General features: G+C 40.0%; 1 protein-coding gene across 1 annotated transcript; it reads left to right on the top strand.

Moving 5' to 3' along the window:
• The first annotated feature begins 260 nt into the window (after positions 1-260).
• rbm6 (RNA binding motif protein 6) lies at positions 261-14698 on the top strand. Its single transcript, XM_086292813.1, has 23 exons — positions 261-393; positions 997-1064; positions 2257-3769; positions 3861-3950; positions 4068-4137; positions 5040-5113; positions 8017-8091; positions 8323-8614; positions 8722-8879; positions 8976-9076; positions 9181-9250; positions 10515-10581; positions 10675-10724; positions 10812-10932; positions 12082-12179; positions 12522-12866; positions 12960-13109; positions 13223-13288; positions 13365-13595; positions 13682-13756; positions 13851-13948; positions 14083-14134; positions 14225-14698. The coding sequence occupies exons 2-23, from the start codon at positions 1018-1020 to the stop codon at positions 14318-14320; spliced, it is 3939 nt and encodes a 1312-aa protein (XP_086148939.1). The 5' UTR covers positions 261-393; positions 997-1017; the 3' UTR covers positions 14321-14698.
• Positions 14699-15172: the final 474 nt, after the last annotated feature.

Below are 15172 nucleotides of genomic sequence, written 5' to 3'. Positions count from 1 at the left end.
AGCACATCATAGAGGTAAAATTAGAGAGGGATGGCTGAAATGGTTTGGACATGTGCAGAGGAAGGATAATGGATCTACTGGACAAAGGCAGTGGAACATGGAACTTCCAGACAGGAGGTAAAAGAGAAAGACCACAGAGAAAGTTTTGGGGTGCAGTGGGAGGAGATCATCATCATCTTCTTCTTCTTGTTATTATTGTATTTAATAACCGCTGGGTGGCAGCAATTCTCCCTGCATAGGTATAGTATAACAAAAACGAAGAAGACGAGTCTGCGCTGCAGCAGCTGTAGAAGAAGAGCACACGCCTCCATTTTTCGGCAGTTCGTTCAAGCCATCGACGGTCTGAGCGACAAATTCTCGCAGTATCAACTCTCAGCTCGAGGAGCAACCGAGGTGGGTTCCATACACTGAATATACACGTAATAATACTGTAAAAAAAATAAGCCTTGGTGAAGGTGCTGCGCAGTTGGAAGCTTGGAAAACGAAAACGTCCTTTAATCGTTAGCAAAGTTACGTTAGCTTCGATAGCGTCACTCATCACTTACGGTAGACTGACTTTTGTTACAACGGTCTTACAAGTTAAAACACTGTCGCTGATGAAATGATTCGATCGTGTCGTTGAATTCCTTCGCAGTTCAATTAGTAGGACATCATTGTTTGTCTATGTTGTGGCGTAGTTTTGTGAGGCCTACCTATGGCTATAATTAGCGAGCCGTTCTTTTGTGGGCAACCATTAGCACTCACGCCACACTGCATGTTTATCCCGTGCAGCCATCTTTTGAAAATCATCTTTGTTTCGGCCTAATAGCGCTCTTCCTGACATATAAATGGACACTTTCACGTGACTGTGCATTCAAAGATTTCTGATCAGTCCTATTGGTTTTTTTTTCTGTCAAAGCCCAGTAGTTATCATCTTTATTATTAAATGACCGATGTACCATAGGTAGCTTAGATGGTGTGGATAATAACGCAAATTGGGTTTTTTTTACTCTGCAGATAGGATACTGACTTATAAGAATGTGGGATGGACCAGGGCAAGGACCACGGGGAGGACCACCCTTTCGGTAAACGAGCATCATTTAGTCATAAGCGCATACTGACTTTAAGATGTGCTATTGTGTATTTATTTCTGCCCAATTTCACATGTTTTTATCTGTAATGCTATTTGCAAGCAGTAGGAAATGTATTTGCATATTTGAAAGATTATTATATAATTATTGTAGGGTCTTTGCCTTACAACTTATAGCGCATTTAAGCGACTGCTGATGTGATTTGGCACTATCATTAATTTGAAAAAGTTATGCAATACATTTTGCTACCTACCTTGAACCATCGAATGTTTGTATTGATCTGGATAAACATATCCGCTCACTGTCAAATCTGGCTTAAGATTATCCATATTGCTATAGAGTAGTGAAGAATGAGGTCCACTCAGCACTACACAATGGGGGACATGTCAGAACCTTTATTAGCAAAAGTCTGTAAAGGCATTTCTCATGTAGACAAAGAACCACAAACAAATACATGTAGATAATCACACAGACCTCTACTAAATATTCTCACTCAAATGTTTTTCCAAACCTATAAAAACCTGCATGCTAAATCTCCCCACACACAACAGCTGCTGTGTCATTTGGTGCTGGGACTAACTGGTCCTTCTCAGAAACGATACAGTTCCCACTCCTAGCCCAACACCAGTTGGTGTAAAACTATACAGCTGGTGGTATAAAAATGTAATCAGTCCTATTTTGAAAATGGAAAAGAATAAACATCTTAAGATGATATGAAGGTTATATGTGGTCAGTGATAACTGTTAAGCAAGTGAGGTTAAGACAGACATTCATTTTCTGAAATGTAAAAGTTGCTTTAACAAAGTAAATCCTCAGATTTTGTATATTTAAGTTTACAAAATCTACATAATACATATTCTTTCAAAGAATACCTATTCTTAATTAACATGCCACAACTTAAGGACTTTAAATTACCTATGCACACAGACATGCATGTGATACATTGTATTTTCATGTTGTCAACATAAAGCATAAAACTGTATTAATGTACAGATTATTGTCATGATGTACTATCCAAATAGCTTGATAAATTCTGATGCTTTTGCACTATTGTTTCATGAAACCCATGCTAATAAAGCCTCAGTGAATTCAATTAAACTGAATCATTGGATGTCACTTAGTTCTACCATGCTTGCACCTGTTTTTTGTTTTAAATAATATTTTAATAAATATTAATATATTCCAGTGGTGATCACCGTGGAGAAATGTTTGGGGGCAGAGATCGTCCCATGCCTGACTATAGAGGTAGAGATGGGATGAATATAGGTCATATGGGCCCAAGACCCCTTGATCTGCCGCCTATGGAAATGAGGAGGATGGATGGGCCACCCATGAGGGGGCGTGATATGGACCAACATGATATGCGAGGAAGGGAGCCAAACAGAGAGTTCTTCAGACCTGGAGAAAAGCCTGATTTCAGTCTTCGGCGGCACTATGAAAATTCCATTAGAGACAAACTTATGAATTCTTCAGGTCTCCCTGGGCCCGGCAGGAACTCCGTAGATATGGGAGGCAGGGGTATGCCGCCTCAAGAAACAAACAGGTTTATGGATATGAGGGAGAGGGAACCATTCCATTACGATATGCCACGGTTTAGCAATCCCAATGTTGATGGAAGAAGAGGGTTCCCCATGGATCAAATGGAGCGAAAGGATGGATTTATAGACATGCATGACAGACCACCAATGGGAGAGGCAGGTCGCTATGATATGGACATGGCTGCACGTGACAGGAGAATGATGGACACTGACAGGAGAGGAGGGCCGCCTTTCAATGCAAGGGGTGGCTTTGATTCTGATATGGATTTCAGAAATCGTCCCGGACCTTCAGCTGAATTTAGAGGTAGAGATCGATCTCCTTTAAGATTCGGAAATAATGATGTCCCTCCACAAAACAGAGGAAGACCAGACATACCTCCAGATGTCGGTCCTCCTAGGTCAGACTTTATGGGTGCAGTAGACACTATCAGAAAGAGAGAATATTCTGAGCAGAGTAACAGTCCCCTTATGGATTATCGGAGTGGTGAAGAGATGACACTTGCAGAAGAATGGAAGAACCGTCGAAAGGATAGCAACTCTTTCTTCAACAAAGGTATGGGTGGTGTACCTGAACCCAGCTTACCTGTAGGTTTTGGCCGAGATGTGAATATTAGGGATCCACCAGGCTTTAATGAGCGGGATAGACCATCTGTTGACTTTCCACGGAAGGATCTTGGCTTTCCTCGTGGTGATCGCTTTCCTCCCATGGGTCTACCACCAATTGGAAGCAAAGGCCCACAAGATCTTCCGCTTCCACAAATAAGTCCCCTTACTGGCCCTCAAGGAAGAGAAAATGAGGGTAAACATTGGCTTGGAGAAAGAGACCCAAAGCATATTCACAATAAATCAAATTGTGATGAAAGACCGCCTTTGGAGAAGAATCATCCTTTACATGAAATTCAGGAGCCAACTGATCGCTTTAAAGAGATGAAGGATATCCCACCAAATCAAGGACCTGGAAGGGGTAAGCTAGGGCCCGAACAGGACTTCCCAAGCAGCAGCACTATACAGGCAAGAGATCAGGACTATAGGGACATTGATTACAGAACAGGCTCTGGAGGGGTTTTTGACTACAAACATGAAGAACTTCAAGCTCCAGAGAAACTCCTTAAAGAGTCTAAACCAATCTCACCTTCAAAGTTTAGCGATTCTGGTTCCAAGGTATGTGTAATTTGTTTTTCCTCACTAGTATTTGTTTAACAATATATTGTATTAATAATATTTGAATATTTTAATGGCTGCTGCCTGAAAGGATCAAGATTACAGGAGTGCATCAATGGAAGACAACGTTTCCAATACTATATCTGTAACTGGTATTCCTAAGACTGCCACAATGGAGCAGGTAATTGAAATAGAAATGCAACCTTGTCTTTTACATTATCTATTTTTAAACCATACTGTGTTTTTAATTGGCATAGACAGACATGACATAGCTTACTCATTTTGAAATGTTTTGCAGATTCTTGGTGCTTTTGCAGCTCGTGATGGTGTGCCAATGCAGGGGATGAAAATCAAGAAGGTTGTGCCAGGTAAGAATGAAATTTCTTTGTGGAACTGTTTGGGACAGTTTCTCGCTAGTCTGTCCTGACGATTCGCTTTTACGACATTCGAACCTCCGCATTCTTTATTTCTTTACATTCTTGGTTGCTTTTCTTGTTGGTTGTCTCTGGTAACTTGCTCAGTGAAAAGAAGCAGGGGGGTGGGGTGTTTCTGCAATCCTTTTTCATGTTTGAGGACCTGGGGTCTTTGCCAGCGCTTAAAAAGACTTAGCAAGATTAAATATTAGCAGCTTTTGGAGAGTGATATTTGGTGACCCGTCAGAAAAAAGACGTGTGGCATGTGACTTGCTGAATGTGTCCTTCGGGGACGCTATCCAAGTACTCTGATCAGGGGGGAAAAGATGTCTGCCAATCTGAAATGGAAAGCCCGCTGCTGGCGCTTTGTTCATCTTCCTGATTTAAACATCTGCTTTAGTGTGAAAGTTTTCCTCAGTGGGTCGCTGTACACGCAGTGCCTTCATGATGCTGAGCTTTTTTGTGAAGATCATGTCAAATGTATCAAAACACCTCACAGAAATGGGTGCCTTTTTTTCGTTTTTGATTAGATATGAACACAAATTGTAAATTTTTCTGTCTCCATGGTGCTCTCTACTCAAACACTCACTTGCCAGTGGTTTGTCAAGGCTTGGCTTATCAAAGCCTTTCATGACGAGTCTGAAATGTCGTCAGTCATCTGAAGACTGATTAAGAAAAAAAAAAAGGCATAAACTAAAAGTTTTCCTGAAAAGGTATGGGTGTCGGTAAAGGTGTGAAAATTCGCTCGCTTTGTCTCGATGTATTCACAAATGCATTCTTGTAATGTTTCACTGGGTGACTATCATTACTGGCATTGACTAACAAAAACCCATCTGTATTTCAAATGCTGTCCCCAGGTTACAGCTACGATACGGCCTATGTGGAGTTTTTAAACCTCGAGGATGCAGTCCACTTCATGGAGTCCAACAAGGTGGCCCATCCTCGTCACTCTACGAAGGCCATCTCTTCCATCAGGATTACTAGGGGTTGAGGGGGCATTTATTAAATGGGGAGGAAGAGAACCATGGAAGGGATTGCTTTAATTCTTAGTGAAGTCATCTTGGCTGAGGAGATGATGTCAGATGTCGACAGTTTAAGAGATCTTTTTTTTCTTATTATATATATATATACATATATATTTTAATAGGTGGTCCTAATCTCTTTTATTAACATATCAGTGCTTATCCACACAGCCATAATAATGCCACAGATAACCTATTAAGTCGATCTAGAAAAAATACGACTTTAAAACAGTATGTACAGACAGTAACTGGTTTTCCTTTTATTGATTACTAGTCCTAACTTTTCAGATTTCAGCCATGATGTGCCAAACGAGTAACACTACAACGTATTTAACCAGAAACTATAAATATAGTTCTTGCATGGTTTAACGTTTGATGAAAAGCTAGTCTCATTATCTACAATGAATCAATGATTTTTAACATTTATTCTTTTTAAACTCGAACGTTTACTCTATTTGGTTATGAAGACCAAAGGAAATTTTTTGCTGCTTGCGACAAATGGGTGCCTTTATGTCTTGTGGTGGCATTTTGTTTTCAAGTAAGCAGCTGCAAGTTTTAACATTTTACACAGCAATTTTCACGGGATTTCCCATAAAATGGGGGGGAAAAGGAGGCTGATTGGTGCTCGTTTTCTGTACCGGCACCCTTTGAAAGATTCCAAGTTTGAGGAATAGAGTTTGAAGGCATATCAGAAGGTGATAGTCGGTTCATCTTGAGGCTTGGGGTTGAAAAACAGTATTGTAGCTGAAATGTAACTGATTGATTGAAGTAGCTGAAAGATGTCACTTTTCACCAGTTGACCGTATTTGTTTTGTAGGAGTTGTGTGTGGTGGCTGTAAGCTGTGTTGCTGACTGTCTTCATTCAAATTATTATTTTGGGGTCTTGATTGAAACCTTTTCCAGTTGTAATTTTAGGACAGGTAAAGCATTATAGTGAATACCCACTTATCTATAATGTCTGTAACTACTTTGCATTCGAGAGCTTTTAGCTGTGCTTGCAGCTTGGCGCTGTAGTTTGTTGCTTCACGACTTTGGTGCAAACTGAAATAAGTGGACGATATCTTGACTATATTATTTCAGCTGTTGTTGAATCGCCAAGAAAGTTATTTTGGCGTTTCCTCGTAATGAAGCTGTTTGATTTGTGATCGAGCCGCTGACTGTTCCTTTAGGGTCATTCATTATGTTGACATTTCTGTTTTTGCTGCTATGCCACAACATTTATTGGATGGATTCTCTGACTGCACAAATTTTCATGGAATGCCTGAAAGTGGGGAATACAGATTCACAAAGCTTCAAGACACAGTTGCAAACAGTCTTGTCTTCAGGTTTCTGCAGTATGTCTTATATTTTTGGTTCAATTTCATTTATCTTCAACTTTTTCTCAGAATGCAAGTCTTGCAAATTCTTGCTGGCCTCTTGAACTCATCAGTTATTTATTTGTTTTTGTGGTTTTCGATATCGGCCTTTGGATTGCTTGGAGCAACTTTGATCTTGACTTATCTTGGCCAGTTGGATTTTTGCTGAAATGTGTAGCTGTTTTGGCTCAAGTTGACTGTTTTGCTTTTCACCTTTATTACACCAATAACTTATTTATTTTTGTACATGTTCAGCAGCTTGTGATCGGCTCGTTCAAAAAAACATACGCCAATGGAATCAGTTGTCAGGTTTTAATGACAAATATTTGAATATCCACCTTGAAACTCCTGGGAGAGGAAAAGGATGGCTCTAGTTTTTGGGGGGTAAAATAATGGCTCTGGAATGAAGACACACTGGCCACATTCAGATGCATTTTTGACTTCCACAGTGTTATGGATGATAAATGGTTCAAAATTTGTAAAAACATTTATACGTACTGTAGGTTTTGCTTGGATACATCTCATGCAGATACAGCCTGGTGTTGGAAATGGGTTATTTACAGTGGCAATGTTTGGTTTGTACAACTCATCTGCTCAGAATTTGGTTCTCATCTAGAACTTTAGAGTGACCTTTATTCTTCCGTGGATGGCTGTCTTGTAGACCAAGAGTGAAATTTCTAATGTCTGGACCAGCTCTCTATATCTAAGTCTGCGTTATATCTGATTCTGCAAATGTGAGACTAGTGCAGTTTTGGTGACTTCGCAAGGAGCAGTGGGCGCCATGTGTCCAGCCTCCTACCCGCTCTGACTATGCAACTCTCTGGAGTGTTTTTAGTATTGACAATGCATCAAATGTGGACATATCTACTGCGTGCTCCATGTGAGAAAGGGACAACTGTAGATAATCTGATTCTAATGACACTTCTCAGACTTCATGTGCTGACTGTTTAATAAGGCTGGTGGATTGAGAGGGGAAAAAAATTGGCATGATCTCAGTTATTTTTGACAAAAAAGAAAAGAAAGAAAAACATTGCCTATTTTAGCTCTTCAGTTCGGGGTTCCCTGTCCTTTTCTTGTTTAATAGTGAGTTGCATAGCTTTGGGTTTTGGTTGGGCAAAAAATACATTTCAGCATGTTACTTTGGCTCAAGAAATGTGAGATTATAATGGCCCACATGATAATTTTATCTATTGATAGAGTAGTAATGAATATAATCCATAGACAGCGCTTATTTGTGGTCCCCTTTCAACTAGCTGTTTTTTCGGGGACTAATGACCCATGTGTAGCATGGGTCATGGACATGGGCTTTGCACTTTTTCATTAGTGATGGCCCATTTTGTCCTCATAGAAGAGAGGAGGGCTAAACCTGCCACAGTGCATGTTGGGTGTCACTGGTAATTTAGATATGAGTAACTGGGAAGTTTAGTGTTGACTGGTATTTTCTGTTCTTCTTTCAGGGGTCTATAAAGGTTGGCACTAGAACTACTTCAATTAAGTATATCCAGCCAGAAGAGTGTGAAAGACGTGTTCATGTGAGTGAATAAAGAATCTTTAGTTCTTCAGTTCAAAAAACAGTTTCTTCTGAATTATCAGAACACATTGATTATTGGGCTTACATTAATAGAAAACAGCAACAATAGTAACTTGTACTAGCTTATAGGAGCAAGATGACTTTGTAAATAAAATAAAGCTAATATCTAAGTAAAAGATGACGTGAAAAAATGCTTTTTAAAATTTATGGCTCGCATTTTCTCTTGCTACAGGAATCAGATCACAAAGTACCTCAAATCCAGGAGCCCCAATTGCCCATATCAGATGAACCTTTGGAAGAGCTGAAGATGAACCTGAATGGGTCCAGACCAAAGGATCCGATTGAGACCTTTTCTCATAGTCAGTGGCAGCGTAGCTCTGACCTCACTCCAGAGGCCTGGCAGCAGCAGGTGGACCAGCGGCTTCAACAGCATGATACGGAGCAACAGGCAGAGTCTTGGAACAACCGCAACCTTCCTCATCACCCCTCACAACAGTCTGACTCCGTATTTAAAGACAGCAAGAGTATGCGAACTTCAGTTTGTTGTCCTTTGTATCTTGATATGGATGAATATGTTTATTCAGTTATGTGCTAATACAGTTAAAGTAAAAAATTGTTGTCACTGTTACAGCCATGATAATAAAAAATGTGAAGTCCACAACAACAGTTGAGACTATCCTGAAAGCCTTGGATCCCTTTGCTTATTTGGATGAGAGAAATGTTCGTCTAGTGAAAGGCAAACCACCTGGATCAAAGTGCTTCTGCTTTGTTGACATGGACTCCCATGAGGTACTGCCAGATATCGCTACTTTTCCATTCTTGTTGAGTTTGTAATGGGGTTATTTGTTCAGTATCCGAAACATACCATTGTTTCTTCTTTTGTAGCAAGTGACACGTCTGGTTGAACTCCTCACTAAACCCAGGCCCCTTTATATCGATGGAGTCAGAGTATATGCTGAGGTTGCAAAACCCCTGAAGAACCAAAAGTAAGTAACTGTGTTGCAAAGATTTTCAAATCAGACATGTTCACTAGAAAAATCTTTACCTTTTTTTTTTTTTTTCTTTTTTTTTCCTTTTGGTTTTCCTTCAGTGTCAAAAAAGATGTTGAGAAATCAAACACTTCTATCCTTGGGTTTCCACCTGACAGCAGCATAATCGGGGTAAGTTGTGGTAATTATAAAAAAAATTATAGAAACTTGCATCTTTGAATGTTAAACTCATGAAGGGTTTTCTTTTTGGTTTTTTGTTTTTATTGGGAGCTCCAAGCAGTGACCCCTTCCTCAGTTCAGTAGGCAAAGTGAATTTAAGTGCATAATTTCATTAAGATCATAACAGCTTAAAAGGGTTTATAATATTAGTTCTGTACAAATACTACTAAACTCCAGAGCTTTGATTTCTAATGATGTTAATGACTAAGGAGAACACAGAACTCCAAACAAACACCTGGTCGCCCAGGTTGAGGTGATGTAGTTTGTCTGTTAGACTGCATTACTCGTCACTGAGCTACCATGCTGTGCTGTAAAGGGCAGCTACTGTTAAAAAGCGAAGAAGCAAGGTGGGAAAAATAGAGGGCTAACAGGAGGGTGAAAGTTATATGAAGGTAAAGTAGTTGGATAATGACAGTGGGGGAGGATGTGAGGATGAGAAGGGAGGTGAAGAAAAGTGGAATGAGAGAAGGGAATGATTGAAAGTGAATAATAATAATAATAATAATAATAATAATGGATTGCATTTATATAGCGTCTTTTGGGTTCCCTCAAAGCGCTTTACAATTCCACTATTCATTCACTCTCACATTCATACACTGGTGGAGGCAAGGTACAGTTGTAGCCACAGCTGCCCTGGGGCAGACTTACTGAATAAGATGGATAAAGAGGCTAGAAGGAAGGAGGCGCTACGGATACAAACCAGGACTAAAGACTGTTGTTTGTTTGGGCATGTCTGTAGTGAGAACATCCAAAAGCAGCGTGGGAGGCGTGCATTATGAATGAACTTGTTTGAACATCTCTGCATGATGTCTGGGTGAAGACACATGACCAAAGGCTGTGTGCTCATCAGCTTTACAGTAAATTATAAAGTCATATATTTAAAAAAGCTCCCTATTATATTTGTATATCTTGTGGTATTTAAAAAAATAAATAAAGTAAAATGAAAAGCATCACTAATTGACAAGTGCTGCCATGCATCATGATTTGTCAGCAATGAGTTACATTGACTATTGATGTTTAGGTGTTATGCAAAAGTATGTGAACAAGTATTGACTGCTGTTCTGCATCTTTATCGAGGTGGTAGTAGTTCTGGGGTTTCAAAAACAAATATCTAAGTAATAAGAGTCAGCATTATTAAATGTGCAGTGCTCTCTAATTACTGAAGCTGAAGTGAATGATGCAAACTCAGATGATCTATTTTCTTTCTGTGTTTTAGCAGCAGCAGTTTCCACAACCTCCACAGTTCTTGCAGCCACCTACTGGTGCTCTTACTGGAATGCAAGGTGACTCTTTCTCAGATACAGTCTAGTGTGTCTCTCCTGTTGGTTATAATTCTTTTTTTTTTTTGTAATTTAAAAACTATTGTTTCTCCTCAGGTGTTGCGATGTCTAATGCTGCGCCGCCATTAGACCCCAGCGGTACCCTGGTAGGTTGCATACCAAAAGAGCAAAGTTGCAAATATGCTGTCTGAAATGTGACCATATAACTGTCTTTATTTTTCAACCCCTCAAAGGGAATCGGCTATCTTGCACCTCCAACTGTGGATCCATCATACCAGTTGGCTGGAACTCATGTGACCACAGAGTCTTCTGGGATGGCAGCTACCACAGACGGATCACAGGCCTACATTTATGGTTAGACGGTTTAAATGGGTCTTTTTTTAGGATCATCTACCATCCAATTAGGGCTGGGCGATATGGCCTAAAATCCATATCAAGGTATAATTTGAAGCATGTGTGGTAAATGTATATATCGCGATATATTCTTTTCTTCTGTATAACGTATTTTACACACTATAAGGCACACTTAAAATCCTTTAATTTTCTCAAAAATCAACAGTGTACCTTATGTATGAATTCTGGTTGTGCTTACTGACTTCGAACCGATTTTATGTAGTACACGGCCCAGGTCCCAAAGTCAAACAAACACTGCGGCAACACTGAGAGTTAAAACTGTCTAAATTCTTTCATATTTAATAAAATGATCAGCGTTGCTGCTTTACCAGGTGTAACAATTAAGTTTAAGATCCATGCATCCATGAAAACAGAATTTATTAAATTCATCGGAGTTCGAAGTTAGCAGGAAGTTAGCTCGCTAGTTTCCACTTAAACATGATATGCCATGTTCTGACTGAGAGATTTTTGAAAAAATTAAAACGTACAGCTCTGCTATCACTTCCAACATAAATGAAGAGAGAAAACTAAACAGCAGTGACGTTTGTAGGGTTACTGAAGTTGGACTAGCGGGTATATAATGATGTACTACATGATTGCTAGCAAAACAGCTACGTTAGCATAACATTAGCATAGTGAAGCTGAAGGATGAACGCTAACCTTTTTCCACTGGATAAAAGTTAACGTGAGGGTTTCTGGTGGTTAGGGACACATGCAATCGCATGGAAGGATGCTATAAACGGACCAAACTTCAGTCAGGAGAACAACTGAGATAATCCATCCACAATACGAGGTTGGTGATTAATATACTGCAATAACATGGGAATAGAGCAGCTGCGAGAGAATTCAGCATTAATGAATCAATGGTTTGGAAGTGGGGGAAGCGCCATTTTTGGCTTTTCCCATATTCCAAAAGTGCTTCGTCTCGTAGTTATTACTGTTGCCCGGCATAATTTGCAGATGATACTGCTGTGCCCTAGAGCGGGAGAGTGGTATAGTCAAAAGCTCTACCGTTGGCCAAATTTATATCGTTTCTACCGTATACAGTTTATACCGCCCACCCCTACATCCAATGTATTTATGTTTATTCATTTCCTATGCTTACTCCAGGAGCTGAAATTCCAGACACGTCTAGCTACTTGTATGATGCCACGTCAGGCTTCTATTACGATCCAGAGACAACGCTATACTACGATCCGAACTCCAGGGTGAGCCTCCACACTGCCTAAAAAAGTGCAAAGTGAGATTAATCAGTGAGATTAGTCAGTGAGATTAATGATTGCTGTGAAGAATGTGAATACGAGTTTGTATGTTGTAGATTTCACTGCATAATTAAAACATCTACCCAGTACCTCCAACTTCTTTTTGAGAAGATGGATTGTTTATGTGATTAAAAATTATGACCCAATCATTAAGTAATAAGAAGATGCTTTGATTTAATTTAGCAGATTTTTAAGCAACCCCAAAGGGAACTTGAATAGAGGTTTTAATCGTGTGTGTGTGTGTGTGTGTGTGTGTGTGTGTGTGTGTGTGTGTGTGTGTGTGTGTAGTATTTCTATAATGCTCAAGCCCAGGAGTACTTGTACTGGGATGCTGTGTCAAAGACCTATGTCCCAGTCCCAGGAAGTAACTCTGCAGATAACCAACCTGTTACCATGACGGCTGAAGACCAGGCCATTCTTTCAAACCCAGCAGCAGATGCTCCTCTAGAAATGAAGAAGCCGTCAGTGTCACTTCAGGCTTCAACGGTTCCAGCTCCAGTTTCAGCTGCCAGCTCAGCTCAGGAGCCCGGCTCAGTTTCTGGTGCTGCTCCGGACAAAGAAGGTGACGACTCTGCTAAAAAGGACAAAGAGAAGGATAAGGAGGAGAAGCCAAGAAGCCTAGCTGCTGTCAAGGTATCAGTTATGTAGCAAATCTGCTGTGCATAATGTTAAATAAATGTGTGCAGGGGGCAAATAGATGAGAAATGTTTTTTTTCCTATTTGCAGATAATGAAAGATATGGAGCGCTGGGCGAAGATCCAGAATCGTCAAAAGGAAACTGTGCGTGCTCCATCTCCTCTGCTGAAGACCGGAACAGACGACGATAAGAGGCAGTCTAAATCGGCCGATGCTGGTTTCGCTGTATTTGAAAGGAAGGTTAGGGACCCCCAAACATCATAATTGAGTCGACTCGATTTCACATGCAGGAGTAACAGCTATTGCTTTCTTTTGTTTTGTAATCATTTTTCCTTCTATTCTGTCATCTGCAGATTGCAGGTGGAGATGATCTTTTTAAGAAGCCCCTTGCTCCTGCTAAGAAAGACGAGAAGTCAAAAGTAAGATTTCCTCCTGGGTCATATTTTTGGTGTTTTGGTTATTCTCAGTTTAATCTTCATCTGCTTCCGTTTTCAGCGTCCAATGGGATCCCTGGGTATGCTGGCATCAGACTATGGAGCCGGAAGCGATGAAGAGGTGGAGGAAGAAAAGGAGGATGAGACGGTTAAAACCGCTCAGAGCGGCCAGTCAAAAGAAAAGGACGACAAACTGACTGACTGGAAGAAGATGGCGTGTCTGTTGTGTAGAAGGCAGTTCCCCAACAAGGATGCTCTTATCCGTCACCAACAGCTTTCTGATCTGCACAAAGTACTACCCTCTGACTTGTCTATCATCAGTTATTGGCACTGATACTACAAATTTAGCTTCTAAAACTTGCATTGTTATTTCCACAGCAAAATATGGAGATCCACCTTAAAATTAAGAGGTCAAAGAAGGAATTGGAGGCACTGGAGAACCAGGAAAGACAAGTAAGTGGACATGCGTGGAGTGGGAACGTTTGCAGAGGAGGGTATTGCGTGGATAATTCAGTAGTCTAAGTAAAAGTGATTGCATCCTCTACAGCTGAGTGCCAAAGAAGCACCCAAATCACCAGAACAGAAAAGAAGAAAACACCATCACTCACAACCACAGCATCAAAACACCTGGGCTGGGAGCTCCAGGTAAGAGGCATTAACAAAATGTGTTTATTGTGACTAAAATGGGAAACAAAGTAAATATTACGAGAATTGTAAAAATAAATAAATTTAAAGCATGCTTCTGGTCATATTTGCCTAACAGTGTTTCCTGTGTTTAGGGAAATGAATAAAGTCAGCGAGAGGCCTGGTTTAGGGGCGGAACCTGTCGCGGTAAGTGCGGGGTTTCATTTGATTGATTTTAGCATTATGAAAGGTTTTTGTTATCTGGACATCTTATTGAGTTTTTTTTTTCTTTTCTAGCCAAGGAAGAAGAAGGAGCCTGTCGTTTGGGACCATGCCACCTACAAACAAGCAGTACGCAAGGCCATGTTTGCACGGTTCAAGGAACTTGAGTGATCTCATCTGAACACATCTTCTGTTTGATATGTGAAATGTTAAAAACATGCCATGGCATGAGACCTGTACAAATGCCTTTGGACATTATTACTGTGTAGTAAATGTGTATTATTACACATTTTTGTACACTGAACACTGACAGATAATGAGATCTTAAAAATACATTGCAAGGCTGCAATTGAGCTTAAAACCCCACACAAAAAACTTTATGAATTTTGTATATGAAGTGTTAATACAGTTTATTTGAATACTTTTTGCCCTTTTCCCCCCACTTTTTTTTTTTGTTTGTTGTTTTTGTGGTCTGTATGTATATTTGTGAATGTGTCTAGATTGTCTTTTTCTCTCCCTGCCCTTTTAAAGAAATGTCACTATGGCGACGGTTTTGTCTTTAAAATGAACGATTTTTTTTACACTCTAATTTGAATGGTTAAAATTATTATATATGTGCATATTTTAAGTAAAAAACAAAAGAAAGAAATTGACCTCGTGTTTCTGTGTCTGTTGAGGTTCATGTCCGCTGCACACACATCTCCTGACCACTAGGTGGCAGTGTGATGCCGTGTTATATGTTGGTGTGAGATAATTGAATCAAGTAAGAATGCGTTTGATGTCTTCACCAACTTGAAGACAGCCGAAGGTCTCAAGTGGATGTGTATATTTCTAATTATGGATGCTGGTGAAGACCAGCTTTGACAAATTGTTTTATTCATTACAGTAAGTCTTGATTGTAGTTTTAATGTTTGCAATTTGCAGAACCCAGAACATCACCATCTCTCCTTTTATTGAGTTTAACTAAGACCTACAGTGGTGGTTCAGTGCCTGTAGAGGATTGCATGATGTGCTGGCATACCA

The sequence above is a fragment of the Aulonocara sp. 'chitande type north' Nkhata Bay genome, linkage group LG5 (assembly GCF_057382095.1).
Source record: "Aulonocara sp. 'chitande type north' Nkhata Bay isolate Kocher_YH1m ecotype deep benthic linkage group LG5, A_spYH_male_GT1.1, whole genome shotgun sequence".
Taxonomy (NCBI): domain Eukaryota; kingdom Metazoa; phylum Chordata; class Actinopteri; order Cichliformes; family Cichlidae; genus Aulonocara; species Aulonocara sp. 'chitande type north' Nkhata Bay.
Note: the sequence above shows the minus strand (reverse complement) of the source record. Positions and strands in the feature narration are given on the sequence as shown.